This window comes from Lipotes vexillifer, unplaced genomic scaffold (genome assembly GCF_000442215.2).
Source record: "Lipotes vexillifer unplaced genomic scaffold, Lipotes_vexillifer_v1.1 scaffold1409, whole genome shotgun sequence".
Taxonomy (NCBI): Eukaryota; Metazoa; Chordata; class Mammalia; order Artiodactyla; family Lipotidae; genus Lipotes; species Lipotes vexillifer.
The window spans coordinates 52,811-68,095 of NW_006781380.1; the positions used below are offsets into that span (position 1 = coordinate 52,811).

At 47.8% G+C, this 15,285-nt stretch overlaps 2 protein-coding genes across 2 annotated transcripts in view; one reads left to right on the plus strand and one right to left on the minus strand.

Moving 5' to 3' along the window:
• CETN2 (centrin 2) overlaps window positions 1-1,131 on the minus strand; it is a 3,566-nt gene extending 2,435 nt beyond the window's left edge. Inside the window, exons 1-2 of the mRNA XM_007454644.1 lie at window positions 1,033-1,131; window positions 11-169 (exon numbers count right to left, since the gene is read on the minus strand). Coding sequence (XP_007454706.1) covers window positions 11-169; window positions 1,033-1,131 — 258 coding nt within the window. The remainder of the gene's footprint in view (window positions 1-10; window positions 170-1,032) is intronic.
• Window positions 1,132-1,384: 253 nt separating this feature from the next.
• The window catches only part of NSDHL (NAD(P) dependent 3-beta-hydroxysteroid dehydrogenase NSDHL), a 28,012-nt gene continuing 14,111 nt past the window's right edge, over window positions 1,385-15,285 (plus strand). The window contains exons 1-3 of the mRNA XM_007454648.1: window positions 1,385-1,434; window positions 7,572-7,686; window positions 11,262-11,420. Coding sequence (XP_007454710.1) covers window positions 1,385-1,434; window positions 7,572-7,686; window positions 11,262-11,420 — 324 coding nt within the window. The remainder of the gene's footprint in view (window positions 1,435-7,571; window positions 7,687-11,261; window positions 11,421-15,285) is intronic.

The window sequence follows — 15,285 nt, forward strand, 5'->3', positions numbered from 1 at the left end:
TAGGGCTTGCCTTAAGTTCCTTAACATCAATTGTCCCAGTTCCGTCAGCATCGAAGAGATCAAAAGCTTCTCGAATTTCCTGTTTCTGCTCTTCAGTAAGCTCTGGTTTAGGACTCATCCTTTTTCGCTGGGCAGTCGATGCCATGTTTGCCTTCTTAAAGTTAGAGGCCTTTATATGTTTTACAAACACAGAAGCACAATATTAAGTAGGAGTCCGCATTTTACATAAAATAGTTACAACCACACGTATTTTAAGATAGCTTATACCAACGAATTCCAAAACTTTGCTTAACAAACTATTGTTTGTAGAAACAAGCAAATCCCTTGTTCTTTTGGACGTCTCTTATTGAAAAATCATCCCAAAAGAGAGCTAGCCAAGGAGCTGACTGGGGAGAACTGTACAGATAACCAGCTCTCCCTGGATCTGGGGATCCTAATTATAAAAATGTCCTTAGAACGCTACTCCTCTTCACTCTAAGTTCTCCGATTTTCTGATTACTTCTAGATTTAGGCCAAATATTACTAAGGTGAGATATATGTTCTGTCAATATCGAATAATAAAATTCAATCCCCTTGGTACCTCTGAGCCTTCTCCAAGAAGCTCAAAGCGTTTCCCTAAGTCCCTATATTTAACATTTTAAATGCATTAACAATCAAACATAATAAACTGCCCCCCAGCTGTGTGTGGAAACTTCTTTGGTAGAGGCGGCCAGAAGGCCAGAGTCAGAGAGGGGTCGGGGCCTGGGGGGAACCCTAGTCTTTTTTGCCCAGGGACGGTCACCGAAGGGGCTGGAGAAGGCCAGGGGAACCCGAGGGGCGGGTAGGGGGCGGCTGTGGCTGCAGGGGAGACAGCGACGAAGCACAGGCCCATCAGGGCAGCCGGCATCTCTACCCTACCCTTCCGGGTAAAGCTCCCAGAGGAAGGAGTGCGCCAAGGCCGAGAACCGCGCAGGAGAGGCGGCGGGGCCTTGCCAAGGCCTGGGAAGGGCTCAGCCTCTGGACGCGGGGTTCCAGACGGCGGCACGCACTCACCATCGCGGATGGACTCCACTTCCCGTTGTTACGGCAACCGACGTACACAGTGACTCGACTCCGTTCCCACCGCCCCGCGCGCGCGGCGTCGCTCCCCATTGGCGGACCGCTCGCTGCCGCTCCCCATTGGCACAGGGCTGGAGTGGGTGGGGCTAATCCGAAGAACTCCCGGCGCAGGGCCGGGGGCTGTGCGTTCGCGGCCTGGCCTCATTGGGCAGGATCACGCCGCGAGCGCCGACTGGCTGAGCCAGCACCGAACCGAGCCAATTACCTTGGTGGAAGAGCCTCGGCAGATCCTCGGCTCACGCGGGCGGGGAGAAAAGGGTGGCTGCCGGCCGCTGGAGCGCTGAGGATGAAGGCTGCGGACGCGCTGGGGACAGCCAGGGGGCCGCCTACGGACGGGTAAGGGTTGCGACCTCGCCCTTGTGTCGGCGACAGGACTGGAAGGGTTGGGTGGGGCGATCCGGGTCAGGGACTCTCTGGTCTGGCCTGAGATTGAGTTAGGGTCAGAGAGGCCAGAGGAGAGCGTCACCTTTCGTGTTGGAGCAGACACTGTACTCACTGGGCAACTGAGACCCGGAGAAGGGAAGGGACGTGCCAAGCCTTGTCGCAGAGGTTCGGACGTCTGGGAGTTAGCGGCCAAATGCAGCTGAGGCTCTTTCTTTGAGCGTGTCCCTTCAAGAGCACCCCCTGCCTCTCAAGTAGGTTCCAAGACAGGATCACTGTAGTTCTCGCCTGGCTTAAAGCAGCCCAGGGAAGTGAGCTGGAGGCCTGGGAGCGGACTTCGAAGGGAGTGAAGCAGATATGAGCGTGAGAGGGAGCAGGTCATCAAAATATATTCTTTTTGGCACCCAAACACTCCAGGTGGATAGTGAGGGGCATTGCAGGCGGAGACACCTCCTGAGCAAAGTCACAGGAGTTTTGGAAGTGTGAGACCTGCCTGGAGAATTACAACGGGGCGTGTGCTCTCAGCCCTTACCTGCTTCCCTTCTGGGCAGGGGACAGAGCATAAGTTTTTTAGGCTGAAAAAAGCCTGAGGTTTATTGACATTCATTAAACTACAGTGTTCGCCGACCTTCTGCTCTTTACCCTCTTCCTCTTTGAGCATAAACCAGGTCCGAAACCTTGCAGTCGTATTTACTCTTTTCGTGCCCCCTTCCCATTAACCAGCCTCCAAGTTCTATCCATTTTCCGCCTTAAATTCCGTTTGTTTTCTCTTTCCCACCTCTGCTGCTCGCTCCTCTCCCACTTCAGGCCTTCAGCAGCAGCCTCCCTATGAGTACAAGCCAGACAGCCAGCCCCTCTGTTTGACTCACGCCTCCAGGGCCTTAGAACTTGGCTTAGGGATCTCCTCCCCGCCTGGGTTTACCCTCATCGGAAGTCAAAGGCACTTCTGCAATGTTCTGCTAAGCCTGACTCCCACCCCAGATGCTGAACTCCCTGAATGTCCGTGCTGTGCAAGGTTCTGTTTAGCAATGGCCTTGTGAATGAGGGAATGTATGAGTGAGTGAGCTGACACCAGGGTGCTTTTTTACAACTTTTTGACAAGTTACAGCTCCCCTTTTACCCCTGAGGCTTGTTTCAGCCCTACAGCAACTCTGAAGTCTGTGGGAAGGATCGCTGCTCTACAGATGAGGCCTCTTAGACCAGCCGCAGCAGCACAGTTCAACTCATACTCTCCATTCCAGGGTCCTTGCTGGCCCTCCAGGGGCTCACAGCCTGGCGGGCCAGGACACATGTGGCAGGGAGAAAGCCTAAAGCTGTGTGCTGTTACAATGAGAACAGAAACCTGTTCTGAGGAAGCTGCTAACCTTGCCCGGGGAGGGGGAGGAGGTTTCACAGAGGTGACAGCTGAGCAGAGAAGCCCACCGTGGAGACGACAGGGAGAATATTCCAGGTGGAGGGAACAGCATAAGCTAAAGCTCTCAGGCAGGCTGTTGGCTTTGTCAGTGGCCACCACAAATTCAAAATCAGGGCCTTTCTGTGTCCTAAAAGTAAATAGACCAGCAGAGAGGTGAATGACTGACAGAAGCACAGAGACACCTCAGATCCATGAAAGGACAAGATTGAGCTGATTGAGACTTTTGGGGAAGTGGTGAGAAGCCTTGGATGTTGTTGGCGTCGTTCTTCCACAGACTAGGGTATCGAGCTCGCGGTGGCCACAGTTTAGCTTCCTGCACTGAGTGTGTGGACAGCAGCAGGCCAGGCCCCGACTACCCCAACACACCCCTCTGAGCTGCTCTGGATTTCCCCTTCACAAAGAGCCTGGTCTCCCATGTTCGCGAAGGAAGGAACACTTGTCTCTATCTGGTTCGAAATGGACAGACTATCCCGTCCTTTTGTCCCCAGGACTCACTAGCTGGAGACTCTCCCCAGCAGGAAGGCGGTGATGGGCTCACTCCCTTCTCTCTGTATCTAATCCTATCAATCAGTGACCTTCCTCCGCCTTGCCCAGAAGTGGAGCCAGGCGCTTGGGTTTCCCTAATAGAAGATGGTTCTCGTCCTAGATTCTTTTTAGCCTAAGGCCTTGTCCCAGTGTGTATAGAGGAACAAGGGCATACGTACTGGTTTTAATTCAGAGACCTATCATTTTAAAGGAAAAAGACTTGAGGCTTCTGATGTGTGAACCTCAGAACGTTGCTCTTTGAGGTCTTATTTTCTCACTTACAGCTGTTCATGTGAGTGTATGTGTGATAAAGTAGACAGAACTGAAAATTTACCATTTTAACCATTTTGAGTGTACAGTTCAGTGGCATTAAGTGCGTTCACATTGTCGTGCAACGATCACCACCATCCGTCTCCAGAACTCTTTTCATCTCGTAGAACTGAAACTCTATATGTACTAAGCATCACTCCCCGATTCTCCCACTTCTCCCAGCCCCTGGCACCCACCCTTCTACTTTCTGTGTCTATGAATTTGACTACTCTAGGGACCTCATGTAAGTAGAATCATATAGTATTTGTCCTTTTGTGTCTGGCTTCTTGCACTTAGTATAATGTCTCCGAGGTTCTTATTTCACTTAGCTTAAGTTCATCCATGTTGTAGCATGTGTCAGAATGTCCCTTCTTTTCATTTTTATTTTATTGTTGTAAGAACACTTAAGATGAGATCCACCGTATTAATAAATGTTTGAATGTACAATAGGTACAACACACCTCTAGAGCTTACTCATCTTGCTTAACTGAAACTTTCTGCCCATTGATCAGTAACTCCCCCTTTCCCCCTCCCCCAGTCCCTGGCAACCACCGTTCCACTCTTTGATTCTGTGAATTTGACTACTTTAGATACCTCATATAAGTGGAATCATGCAGTATTTGTCCTTCTGTGACTGGCTTATTTCACTTAGCATAATGTTCTCAAAGTTCATCCATGTCTCATATAGTGGAATCTCCTTTTTTAAGGCTTAATAGTATTCCATTGTATGTATATACCACATTTTCTTTATCTATTCATCCATCAATGAACACTTAGGTTGTTTGCATGTTGGCTATTGTGAATAGTGCTGCAATGAGCTTAGGAGTACCCATATCTCTTCAAGATTCTGGCTTCAACTCTTTTGAATATATACCCAGAATTGGAATTGCTGCATCATATGGTGGTTTGGTGGTTCTATTTGAATTTTTTAAGGAACCTCCATACTGTTTTCTACAGTAGCTGTATCGTTTTTCCATTCCCACCAACAGTGTACGAAGGTTCCAGTTTCCCCACATCCTTTTGCCAACACTTATCTTTTGACGTTTTGATAACAGCCACCCTGGCAGGGGTGAAGTTTTGTTTTACATTTTTTCCCTGATGGTTAATGACATTGAGCATCTTGTCATGTACCTGTTGGCCATCTGTATGTCTTCTCTGGAGAGATGTCTATTCAAGTGCTAAGCTCATTTTCTAATCAGGTTATTAGTTTGGGTTGGGTTTCTTCTTTTCTTTTTTTTTTTTAGCTATTGATTTGAAGTTCCTAATACAGTCTGGAGATTAACTCCTTATTAGATATAAGTTTTGCAGATATTTTCTCCCATTCCATAGTTGCCAGAATTTCCTTCGTTTTTAAGGCTGAATAATATTCCATTTTATCTGTTTATCCATCAGTGGACACTTGGCTTGCTTCCACCTTTTGGCTGCAGTTCATAGTGCTGCCATGAACACGGGTGTACAAATATCTGTTCAAATCCCTGCCTTCAGTTTTTTGGAGTATGTACCCAGATGTGGAATTGCTTGATCCTATGGTCATTCTATGTTTAATTTTTTTAGGAACCACCATACTGTTTCCCACAGCAGCTGCACCATTTTACGTTCCCACCAACAGTGAACAAGGGTTCCAGTTTCTTTACATCCTTGTCAACACTTGTTATTTTCTGTTTTCTGGGTTTTTTTGATAATAGCCATCCTAACAGGTATGAGATGATTGCTCACTGTGGTTTTGATTTGCATTTCCCTGATGATTAGGGAGGGTGAGCATATTTGCATGTGCTCATTGGTCATCTGTAAAGTTGTATCTTTTTTAGAGAAATGTCTGTTAAATCACAACTCTTCTTGGTGTTCATTTGGACGTGAACATACATCACATGGGGGATTTAGGTTGAAGGGGAGGGGGGCTGCCAGTGGGATCTGATTCATTCCCTAGGCTAGACCTGGGTACCCAGCCTCTAGAGACAACTAAAGTATCAGCAAAATTCTTATCTGGCTTAAAGTATTTACAAACTTTAAAATAATTTGTATATAATTTGAGACAAATTAGATTTGGTTTTGGTTTTGTTTTTACAAGAGGCTGGTTTGCTGAGAATTGTATGTGCATTATTTGAAAGTTATGTTATGGATCCAGGCTCTCTCCGCAAGCCCTAGGGGAGGATCCTTCCTGCCTCTGCCAGCTTCTGGGGGCTCCAGGTGTCCCTGGGCTTGTGACCACAGCACTCCAAATGCTCTCTGCCCTCTCATTTCCTCATGCTTCCCTGAGTATCAGGAGAGATTGAGTAAGAAACCAGCAGTGGGTATTGGTGAGTGTAACACCACCGGAAAAATAACAAACCCATTTGCCCCCAGTGAAGCTCCTGCATCTTAGATGGCGGTGTCTGTTTGTACGCGGTTGAAAGCAGAAAGCATGGGTGCGTACACACACCATGTATTCATGAGTCCAGTGGATGTGTGAGAGCCAAAATGTAGTGGTGAGCAAGACAGACAGGACCTCTAGGCACACTGTTTGCTAGGCCTTGGTGCAGGTGCCCAGATCCTTGTTCCCTGGCGGATGCACATTGAACCAAATGAATAAAATGTTCGCCAGCCACATCTGTTTAGGGAGAACAGATGACAGGGCCATCTGCCAACACAAAGAGGATTATGGTGTACAAGACAGACGGGATAGGCATAGAACTACAGGTGAACTTTGCTTATTCGTTGATGTGCTTTCTAAAAAGTTCTGTGAGAAATGAAGTTTTGAAATATATTTCCTAATAACTTCCATTGTGGTTGCAGAAATATGTTTCCCCAAAATGGCTCCATCAGACATTGAGGATCCTAACATCCATTTCCAGGCCACAAAATCAGCTCCTACAGGGACACATGACAGTGTGTGTGTGTGTGTGTGTGTGTGTGTGTGTGTGTGTGTGTGTAATTGGGTTGCCTGCCTGCCACCTCCTCACTGAAGAGTATTCTCTGAATCTAGCCTTTTGCAAGCAGTTAGACTTTCTTTGTCATGGATTTTGCCATCCCCGGGTGTTAGGGAATCTGTGACTTAGGTAAATTGACCACTGCCAAGAAAGCAGATGCAAGACCGAATGCACTGTAACCCCAAATTGAACGGCTTCTCTTTGTTTGCAGTTCAGTGGTTTGGTCTTGTTGTGGGACCTTATCACCTGATATGCTTTGCTACTGTCTCCTGGTTATGAACTTCTGGGTCCCCACCACACTCTGACCACTTCCCGAGGGTTTCCGGTGGCCCCAGACACTCTGAGTTCTATATGTGGTCAGGGTGGCTTTAATTCCACCGACAAGGAGAGCTCTGTCTCTTCTTACTCTTCCTCCTCCCAAGCATCCCATGCCCTGGCACCATGGGGATGAGCACTGAGTCTGTTTTATTGAGCTGCAGCAAAGAGACATGGCTTGAGCAGATTGATACACTTTCTGACAGTGCCAGGACTGGAACCTGGGCCTCCCCGGGTCTGTGCGTTTTCCCACTGCGCTGCCACAGTCTACTAGTCTACTGATCGACTCGAGAGAAATAGACAATAATTCAAGTGCTGTGGGAAAAGCTGTGATGTTAGACATATTCTTTTCATTGTAACTGATGGATGAGATTATTTAACTGGCTTCCTGTTCTGCCTGTAGCCAAATGTACAGTGAGTTATGGGCCCAGTCCGGCCCTTCTCTGAGGGCAGCCTGCATCACAGGAATGTTCGCTGAGTGCTTCATCCAGCAGCTGAAGCTATGGTTGAGCTCTTTGTTAAAACTCCATGTGTGTGTGGGGGGGGCGCATCCACACAAAACACTAATAACTAAAAGATGGTTCAGTTTATATAACATGTCTGTCTCTAAATATGTCTTTAAGGACCGAAAAGTTGACTGCAGACAGGGCCAAATTTGCAGCTGAAATGGAACAAGCAGCTGGTGAGCCAGTGCGAGACCAGGGCACATGGACACATTTGACAGAAGACATTCCAAAAGTGAGTACGAAAAGGGTTAACCAAAACCAGATAAGGGGAAAGTCGAACACATACATACCAACAAGACATTGATACGTAGCTATGGGTTAAAAATCGTATTTGATTCATTTATTAAATCAATCAGTGTTGAGTATTGTTTCTTTATAGAAGATATATATCTTTATTTAAGGCACCAGTTACTTATTGCTGTGTAACAAACTCTGTCAGAATGTAGTGGTTTAAAACAACACCCATTTCTTTGTTCACGATTCTACAGGTTGGGCTCGGCCCAGCAGGGGGCAGGGGTTCCTTGGTGGGTCTCCCCTGGGCTTGCTCTCACAGCCGCTATCATGGGGACCCTGAGGTGTACGTTCCAGGCAGCCTCACGCACATGGCAGTAACTGCTGGCTGTCAGCTGGGTGCCTCGGTTTGCCTTCACGTGGCCTCCAGCAGGTTAGACTGTGCTTCTGGGTAGAATGGCAGAAGCCTTTCCAGGGCCAGCAAGGGCGGTAGCAAGGCCTCCTAAAGTCTAGCATCGCAAGTGTCAGAAGGGACTTGAAGGAATTGTCAGGCCTCTTGGAGATTTTTCCACAAAGATCTGCAAAGGGTGGGTTGGATTCACTTTTGCTGAACGAACACTTCAGAAATGAAATCACACCAAGGTAAAAAATGTGTTTGTATCAAATGTTAGTAAATTAAGGATTCCCAGGAGGTTGCCAGAGGTCAGCAGATCACCCTGGTTTTAGTGTACAGCTCAGAGTAAAGCCTTCTCTATGCCTCTGTAGTTGAGTGTTAATCTGAGATTCTAGTGCTCAGACAAACCACCGGAGCTCCTTGCCATCTGTAGTTCATTATTTGTGTGAATCAGGACTTTACTCAGCAACCAAAAACAATCTGGATTCGGATGATTGTTCGTTCTCATTGATTGACTTTATAGGAAGTAAAAGTTACACAAAGTACTACAATAAAAAGAACACTTTCACCCTAACTTATATATACATTCTGTGTAAGACTTCTCTGAGAAAATGACCCACGGCTAAAGACAAGGGAAAACAGAAAAGGATGGAATAAACCCAGTGACCTGGAGCATTCTCTTATCTCAAGATCATATTGCAATGAAATAGTATGTCTAGATGGCTTCCTTTCCTATTCTTTTTTTTTTTTTTTTGCGGTACGCGGGCCCCTCACTGTTGTGGCCTCTTCCGTTGCGGAGCACAGGCTCCGGACGCACAGGCTCAGTGGCCATGGCTCACGGGCCCAGCCGCTCCACGGCATGTGGGATCTTCCCGGACCAGGGCACGAACCCGTGTCCCCTGCATCGGCAGGCGGACTCTCAACCACTGCGCCACCAGGGAAGCCCCTCTTTCCTTTTCCTATTCTTAAAACTGTCTCCAAGATGTCAATTTTATAACTCCCGAAAGTAACCCATTCTTGAGTCTTGCTGCCTGTTTCCAGTCTGGAGTTTCATTCTTACTTGTTAGTGCATATTCCTTCTTGTCTGCTGGGCCCACTTGCCCCATACCATCTTTCGTGGCCATGAAAAGTTAAGTGGTTATTTCACATGATCTCCTGTAACCGAATACCATGGTTCCATCCCACATCTGAATTCTCTGGGGTAAATGCCAGCTCTGTTCTCATCATTACAAAACTCTCTGTGGCACAGCTGCTGACCCACGCTTCCCAGGCAATGTTGGCACAACATTTCAATATAATTAAAAAAATCCACATCACTGTCAAAGAGAGGAGTATGGATTGCTCACATTTAAAATCATGAAACGAGATTGCACTAGACATAGTAGCAAGGTTATTTGATTTGTTTTTAATTAGACTATATCAGCCTTTTGAAACAACTGTAACTAGAGATTGCAGATAATATAAACAAGAGACTCTGAAATCCTTTGGGATGCCCTTAGACATGTCTAGTTCAGACCCTCTTTGGGCTCAGGCAAACTTTTACTAAACCAAGAAAAAATAGCTTGGGAAGCAAGGATGCTCAGAGTTATTCTAAAAAACTGCATTTGCCTGTGCAGCTGACTTGGGGGGAACGGGAGGATAAGGGATTGCCAAAAGGGGGATCAAGTGGGATTTGTGTAATTTCATTTGCCCATGCCCTGGGGGTGTGTTAGAAATTTTAGTACAGGTGCAAATAATGTAGCATGCTATGATTACATGTATATGGCAGTAATTGAAGCATAGACAAGAATGGGCTTAAAAGATAATTTGGTGGGGGGGTGGCATAGTGAGGCTGACTCTGTCAGGAGATTACAAATGCCTGAACAAATGATGCTAAAGCTACAGAGCCATCTGCAGATGGCCTGGTGGACTCCACTAACAATACCATTCCAGATGGGATGACAGGTTGAGAGGGGTAGATCCATAGAAGAGGTTCTGGCACCTCTGCAGTCTCCTGCATGTCTCAATTATATAGGCATTTAAAGCATACATAGCAGGTTGGTTGGTTGGTTTTTTAATCAGAAGCAGAATTTCTTTAAGATCTCTACTTACCATCCCCAACTTTGATTTACTGTACGTGAGCTCAGGGAAGAATGGGGGTTTGTCATCTTAAGGAAGCCCAGATATGGTTTTACAAAGACCCCAGGGAGGAGGGATATAACAGGTCCTCCATCTGGGACCCTTATAGCCAGCTTCATCAGCGTACACCAGCTACAGTTTTGCATCGACTCCCTGGAGTCAGAACATTTAAGTGCCTGCATGTGGTGCACTGTCCTTCCTTTATCCCCAGTTACAAGAGTTGGAATTTAGCCAAAAGAGTGCATGTGTTGTGGAAACTGAAATGTAAACACCATAGCTCTCCCCTAATTTTTCAACTTCCTCAGAGCTCAGAGAAGGGGAAGCAAAGCCCTGGGCCTGGCTGATGAACAGCTCACCCATCCTCCCTGCAACCCCACCAAGAGATCCCATCAGACAAAAGCACAGTCTTACATGGATGTGCTAAGGCGAGAAGGGGTTAGGTGACGAGCCCTAAGCCACACAGCCAGCCCTATAGTGGTTGGGGAGCAAAGGGGGCTGACTTTCCCCTGCAAGTAAGGAAACTCTGCTTTCTCCTTTCTGATATTTTAAGTGCACATTGTCAATTGAGTGGGTGGCACGTTTTGATTTGTTTTGTTTTTCCATTCATGTGTGTGGTTGGTTGGTTGGTTGGTTTGCTTTTTGCCTTAGAAGTGCCCATGGATCAGCTATTGGGAACAAGAAGCTGTCACTTTTTTTTTTTTTTGCCGCACTGTGCAGCTTGTGAGATCTTAGATCCCCGACCAGGGATTGAACCTGGGCCACGGCAGTGAAAGCACGGAGTCATAAGCACTGGACCACCAGGGAACTCCCCTCAGGTCATCCAGTCTAACCAAAGTTTGCCTCAGTGTCATTTGCTATCCTGCCTCTCCTGATCCCAGGAGAGAAGGTTGGCATTGGTGATAGGGCACCAGAATTATATGAAGCTTCCAACTTGGCTCAAGAAGAGTTTCAAACTAAGAGATGGACCTGCCATCGCAGTGGCTCATGGTCTGTGAGTCCAGGCTCTTAATAGCTTCCAGTTCTCAGCACACCCGTACCCCACTGCCATCCCTCCCTTTCTGCAGGCCACAAAATGCACAGTGATCGGAGGCTCTGGGTTCCTGGGGCAGCACATGGTGGAGCAGCTGCTGGCAAGAGGCTACGCTGTCAACGTATTTGACATTCGGCAAGGGTTCGACGATCCCCGCGTGCAGTTCTTCCTGGGCGACCTCTGCAGCCAACAGGTAACAGACCACCCAGACTTGCCGATTGCCCCAGGCCCCTGAAGGGAGACTACCAGACTTACGCTGCTCAGAGGCCAGCCAAGTTGTTGTTTCCAAAAGAAAAGTTTTTTTGAAAAATTGTAAAGTTATAGGAAAGAATTTAACACACACCCACATTGTTACTAGTGAGAATGAGTAACTGTCATCTCTGTCACTACTACTCCACTCTTCCCTGGTAGTTCGAAGGCAAGTGTGGCCAATACATAAATGAGTGGGTGTAGCTGAGTAGCAATAAAATTTTATTTACAAAAAGTTGTCCGCAGGCCATAGTGTGCCGACTGTGGCCGCAGAGTGTATATCCAAAAGTGCAGTTGCTGGAGTTTTTTTTTTTAATTGAGATATAATTCGCATTCCATAAATTTCACATTTCTAAAGTGTACAATTCAGTGGTTGTTAGTCTGTTCACAAAGTGATGCGTCCCTCACCGCTATGTGATTCCAGAACATTGTCACCACCCAGAAAGGAAACCCCAGGCCTGCTAGCAGTCATTCCCCGTTTCCTGTCCTCCCCACCCCCGCCAGCCCTTGGCAACCATACATCTCCCATCTCTATTCTGGACACTTCACATAAGTGGAATCATAATACTTGTCATTTTGTGACTGACTTCTTTCCCTTAATGTTTTCAAGATTTAGCCGAGTTATAAGGGTGTTAATATTTTGAATTTTAAGATGTTGCCAAATTGCTCAACAAGGCTGCTTTGTCACTTAAGTTCACAGCAGCCATGTGGTAGGATTCCCATTGCTCATGTCCTTGCCAGCACTTGGTGTTCTTAGACTTTTTGGTATTGCCCTTCTGGAGAGTGTGAAGTGCTACCTCAGTGACGCTTAGTGTCACATGTCCCCCCTGGCTAGGTGCCACACCTTTACCTGACCCTCCTCTGTGAAATGCGTGTCGTTGACCTTCGCTCATTTGTCTTTGGCTTTGCCGTGTTCTTCCTAGGGATGTGTAATTCCTTTCTATTTGAGACAGTCCTTTGCACGTTGTATGTATCACAGTGGCTTCCGTCAGCCTGTCACTGGGCTCTTCTTCTCGGCTTTGGCATCATTGGCTATAGTTTGTTTATTTGTTTGTTTTGGATTTTAAGGCCATGGCTTCCCCTGCAGCCCTGTCAAATTCCAGGCTGTCTTCCTTACCCAACCCTCCCCACCTGTGGGCCTGGAGATGGGGTAGAAGTCTTCCTTGTTCATCATCACTGCTTCTCTCACCCTGACCCGAGCTCCCTCCAGCTTTGAAGTTAATACCAGCAGGCTGTACATACCCTAGTACCCTTCCTTGTGGCCATGATCCACAGCCACCCTCTCCCTTTCCCAGGTGACTCCATCTCATTTCTCAGTGGTTTTAGCTCCTGGCCAAGGTCAACCTCATCGTAATTGTTGGCAAGTTCAGTATTCACACGTATGATCCTGCCAGTACCCTCGCCTTGGCCTCCACTCCCGTTGTCATTCCCTAGACCTGGACCTCGGTCATCCCCAGTAAGTGTGTCCTCTCCATGATCTCACTTACAGGTGTTGCACTGTGAGCCCCAGCTCCTATCTTGCCAGTTCACAGCCTCTAAGACCTCTACTCTACCAGTGTGACCCACCCAGGCATCTGGCCCTTTCCCACTATCCCGCACCCCATTCAGAGCCTCCCTGCTGCCAAGTCTATGGCTGACTTTCTCCTGCATGATTCTCAGCCCTCTTACCCTTTTCTTCTCATTGTATGTATCAGTCAGAGTTGTCCAGAGAAATAACCAGGGAGACATGGATTGTGGGGGCTGGCAAGTCTGAAATTTGCAGGACAGGCCGGCAGGCTGCAAGCTCAGGCAGTCCTGAGGCAGATTTTCTTCTTACCGAAACCACAGCTTTTACTCTTAGGCCTTTCAACTGATTGAATGAAGCCCACCCAGATTATCAAGGATAGTCTCCTTTGATTTCAAGTCAACTGACTGTAGATGTTAACCACAGCTACAGAATATCTTCAGAGCAGCCCCTGGACTAGTGTCTGCTGGAACAATGGAGACCACCACATGGACACATAAACCTCCCCATCACGTTGTACTTCCTGGGTTAAACCCCAGCCCTGGTTAAATCCAGTTCTACCTCCGTGGGGTGTCTCTGTGCAGCCAAACGGGGCTGGAGAAGAAAACACAAGCTTGTTGCCTCTTTCTTCACGGTCGTGGTCTTCAAGCGACCCATGTACCTTCCAGCACCATATCCACAGACCTACACTCTTCATGTGCTTAGCCCTGGAAATGGTCCAGGCACCAGCTAGAGCCCGTGTCTTCTTCCCTGCTTGGTGATTCCTCTAGGGATTCTCCACCCTCTCTCCTTGATCAGCAGGTTGTCCTTCTACCAGATCGCAGCCATCAGCACAGCATCACCATCTTAAGAAAACAGAACACCCTGATGCGGCTTTAGCTACTGCCCCACTTTCCCCTTGTGGCAATTTGTTCTCAGCACCTCCGACTGCTTCCCTCCATTGTCTCATAGCAGCACTCCAGCTAGGTCTTCACCTAACAGCCACTGATACAGCCACCAGGGACCTGGAAGTGACCAGATCTGGTGGCCACACTGTGCTTCTCATCTGCCTGGACCCTTCCGCAGCATCTGATAGTTTCTTCACTCACCACCCGCTCATTTCTCCTCCTGCCTCACCAATTGCCCCTCCTCAGTCTCCTTATCTCTGTAATTTCTAAACTTGGCAGGATCCAGGACTTATTCCTTAGATCTCTTTTCTCCAAGCACACTTAGTGTCCTGGTGAATCCACTCCGGCTCACAGATTAAATACAGTCTAGAAGCTAATAAGCTCCAAGCTTGAGATCTCCAGCCTCGTGTCTGTCCAGCTGCCTGCTGGGTATCTCTCTTTGTGCTGTATCTAAAATTCAGCTCCTGGCTCCCTGCTACAAGCTGGCCCCCTCCCCCACCACAGCCAACCTGCTCCTACTAAAGTCCTCACCATCTTGATAAATGCCCACTCTGTCTTTCGGATTGCTTTGGCCAGAAACTTTAGACTTATCCTTGATTCCTTTCTCTTCCGTACCCTCGATCCCATCCATCACCAAATCTTGTTGACTCCACTCTCAAAGTAGATCTCCAATCCATCAGCTTCTCACCCCTTCCATTACCACCCTGGTCCAAGCCACCACCCTTTTAACGCATAAATCAGGCTTCGGGGCTCCTCTGTTCAGAAGCCTCCATGGGTGTCCAGTCCTATTTATAGCAAACATACAGACCTGAATAATCACTCACAGGGCCCTGCGTGATCCGACCTCACCCGCTCCCACACTACCCCTCATTGCTCCGGTCCAGGTACACTGGCCTCCTTACTGCTTCTCAAACTCACCAACTGAGTTCTTGCCTCAGGACCTTTGCACTCGCTGCTCCTTCTGTCAGGAATGCTCTTCGTGAGCCGCAGAGCTTGTTCGGGCAATTCCTGTATGTCTTTGAGCACGTTATGCCGAGCATCCAGCCCCTCTGGATCTCCCTTACTGTGCTTTGTGTTTCTGTGTAACACTTGGCACTAGCTGATATACTCTGTGTAAACTTAGGTATCTGTGCCCCCCACCCAGAGAATGTACCCTCCTTGATGGCAGGGATATGGTCTCATTTGATCACTGACATGTCCCCTCCAAGGAGACAGGCTCTTTAGCAAACTTCAGCTCCCCTCCAAACCACTCCCCCACAACTCCCATGCTATCGTTGCCAGTATTTCGCTTCCAGATTTTCTTCATCCTGAAGATGGTGAAGGACGAGGGAGGGATCGACTGAAGTCTCCACTCATCAGCACCTCTCCTATCCCATTTCTCTCTCCCAGGTGCCATGCTCTTCCTGCTGGAGCATTTC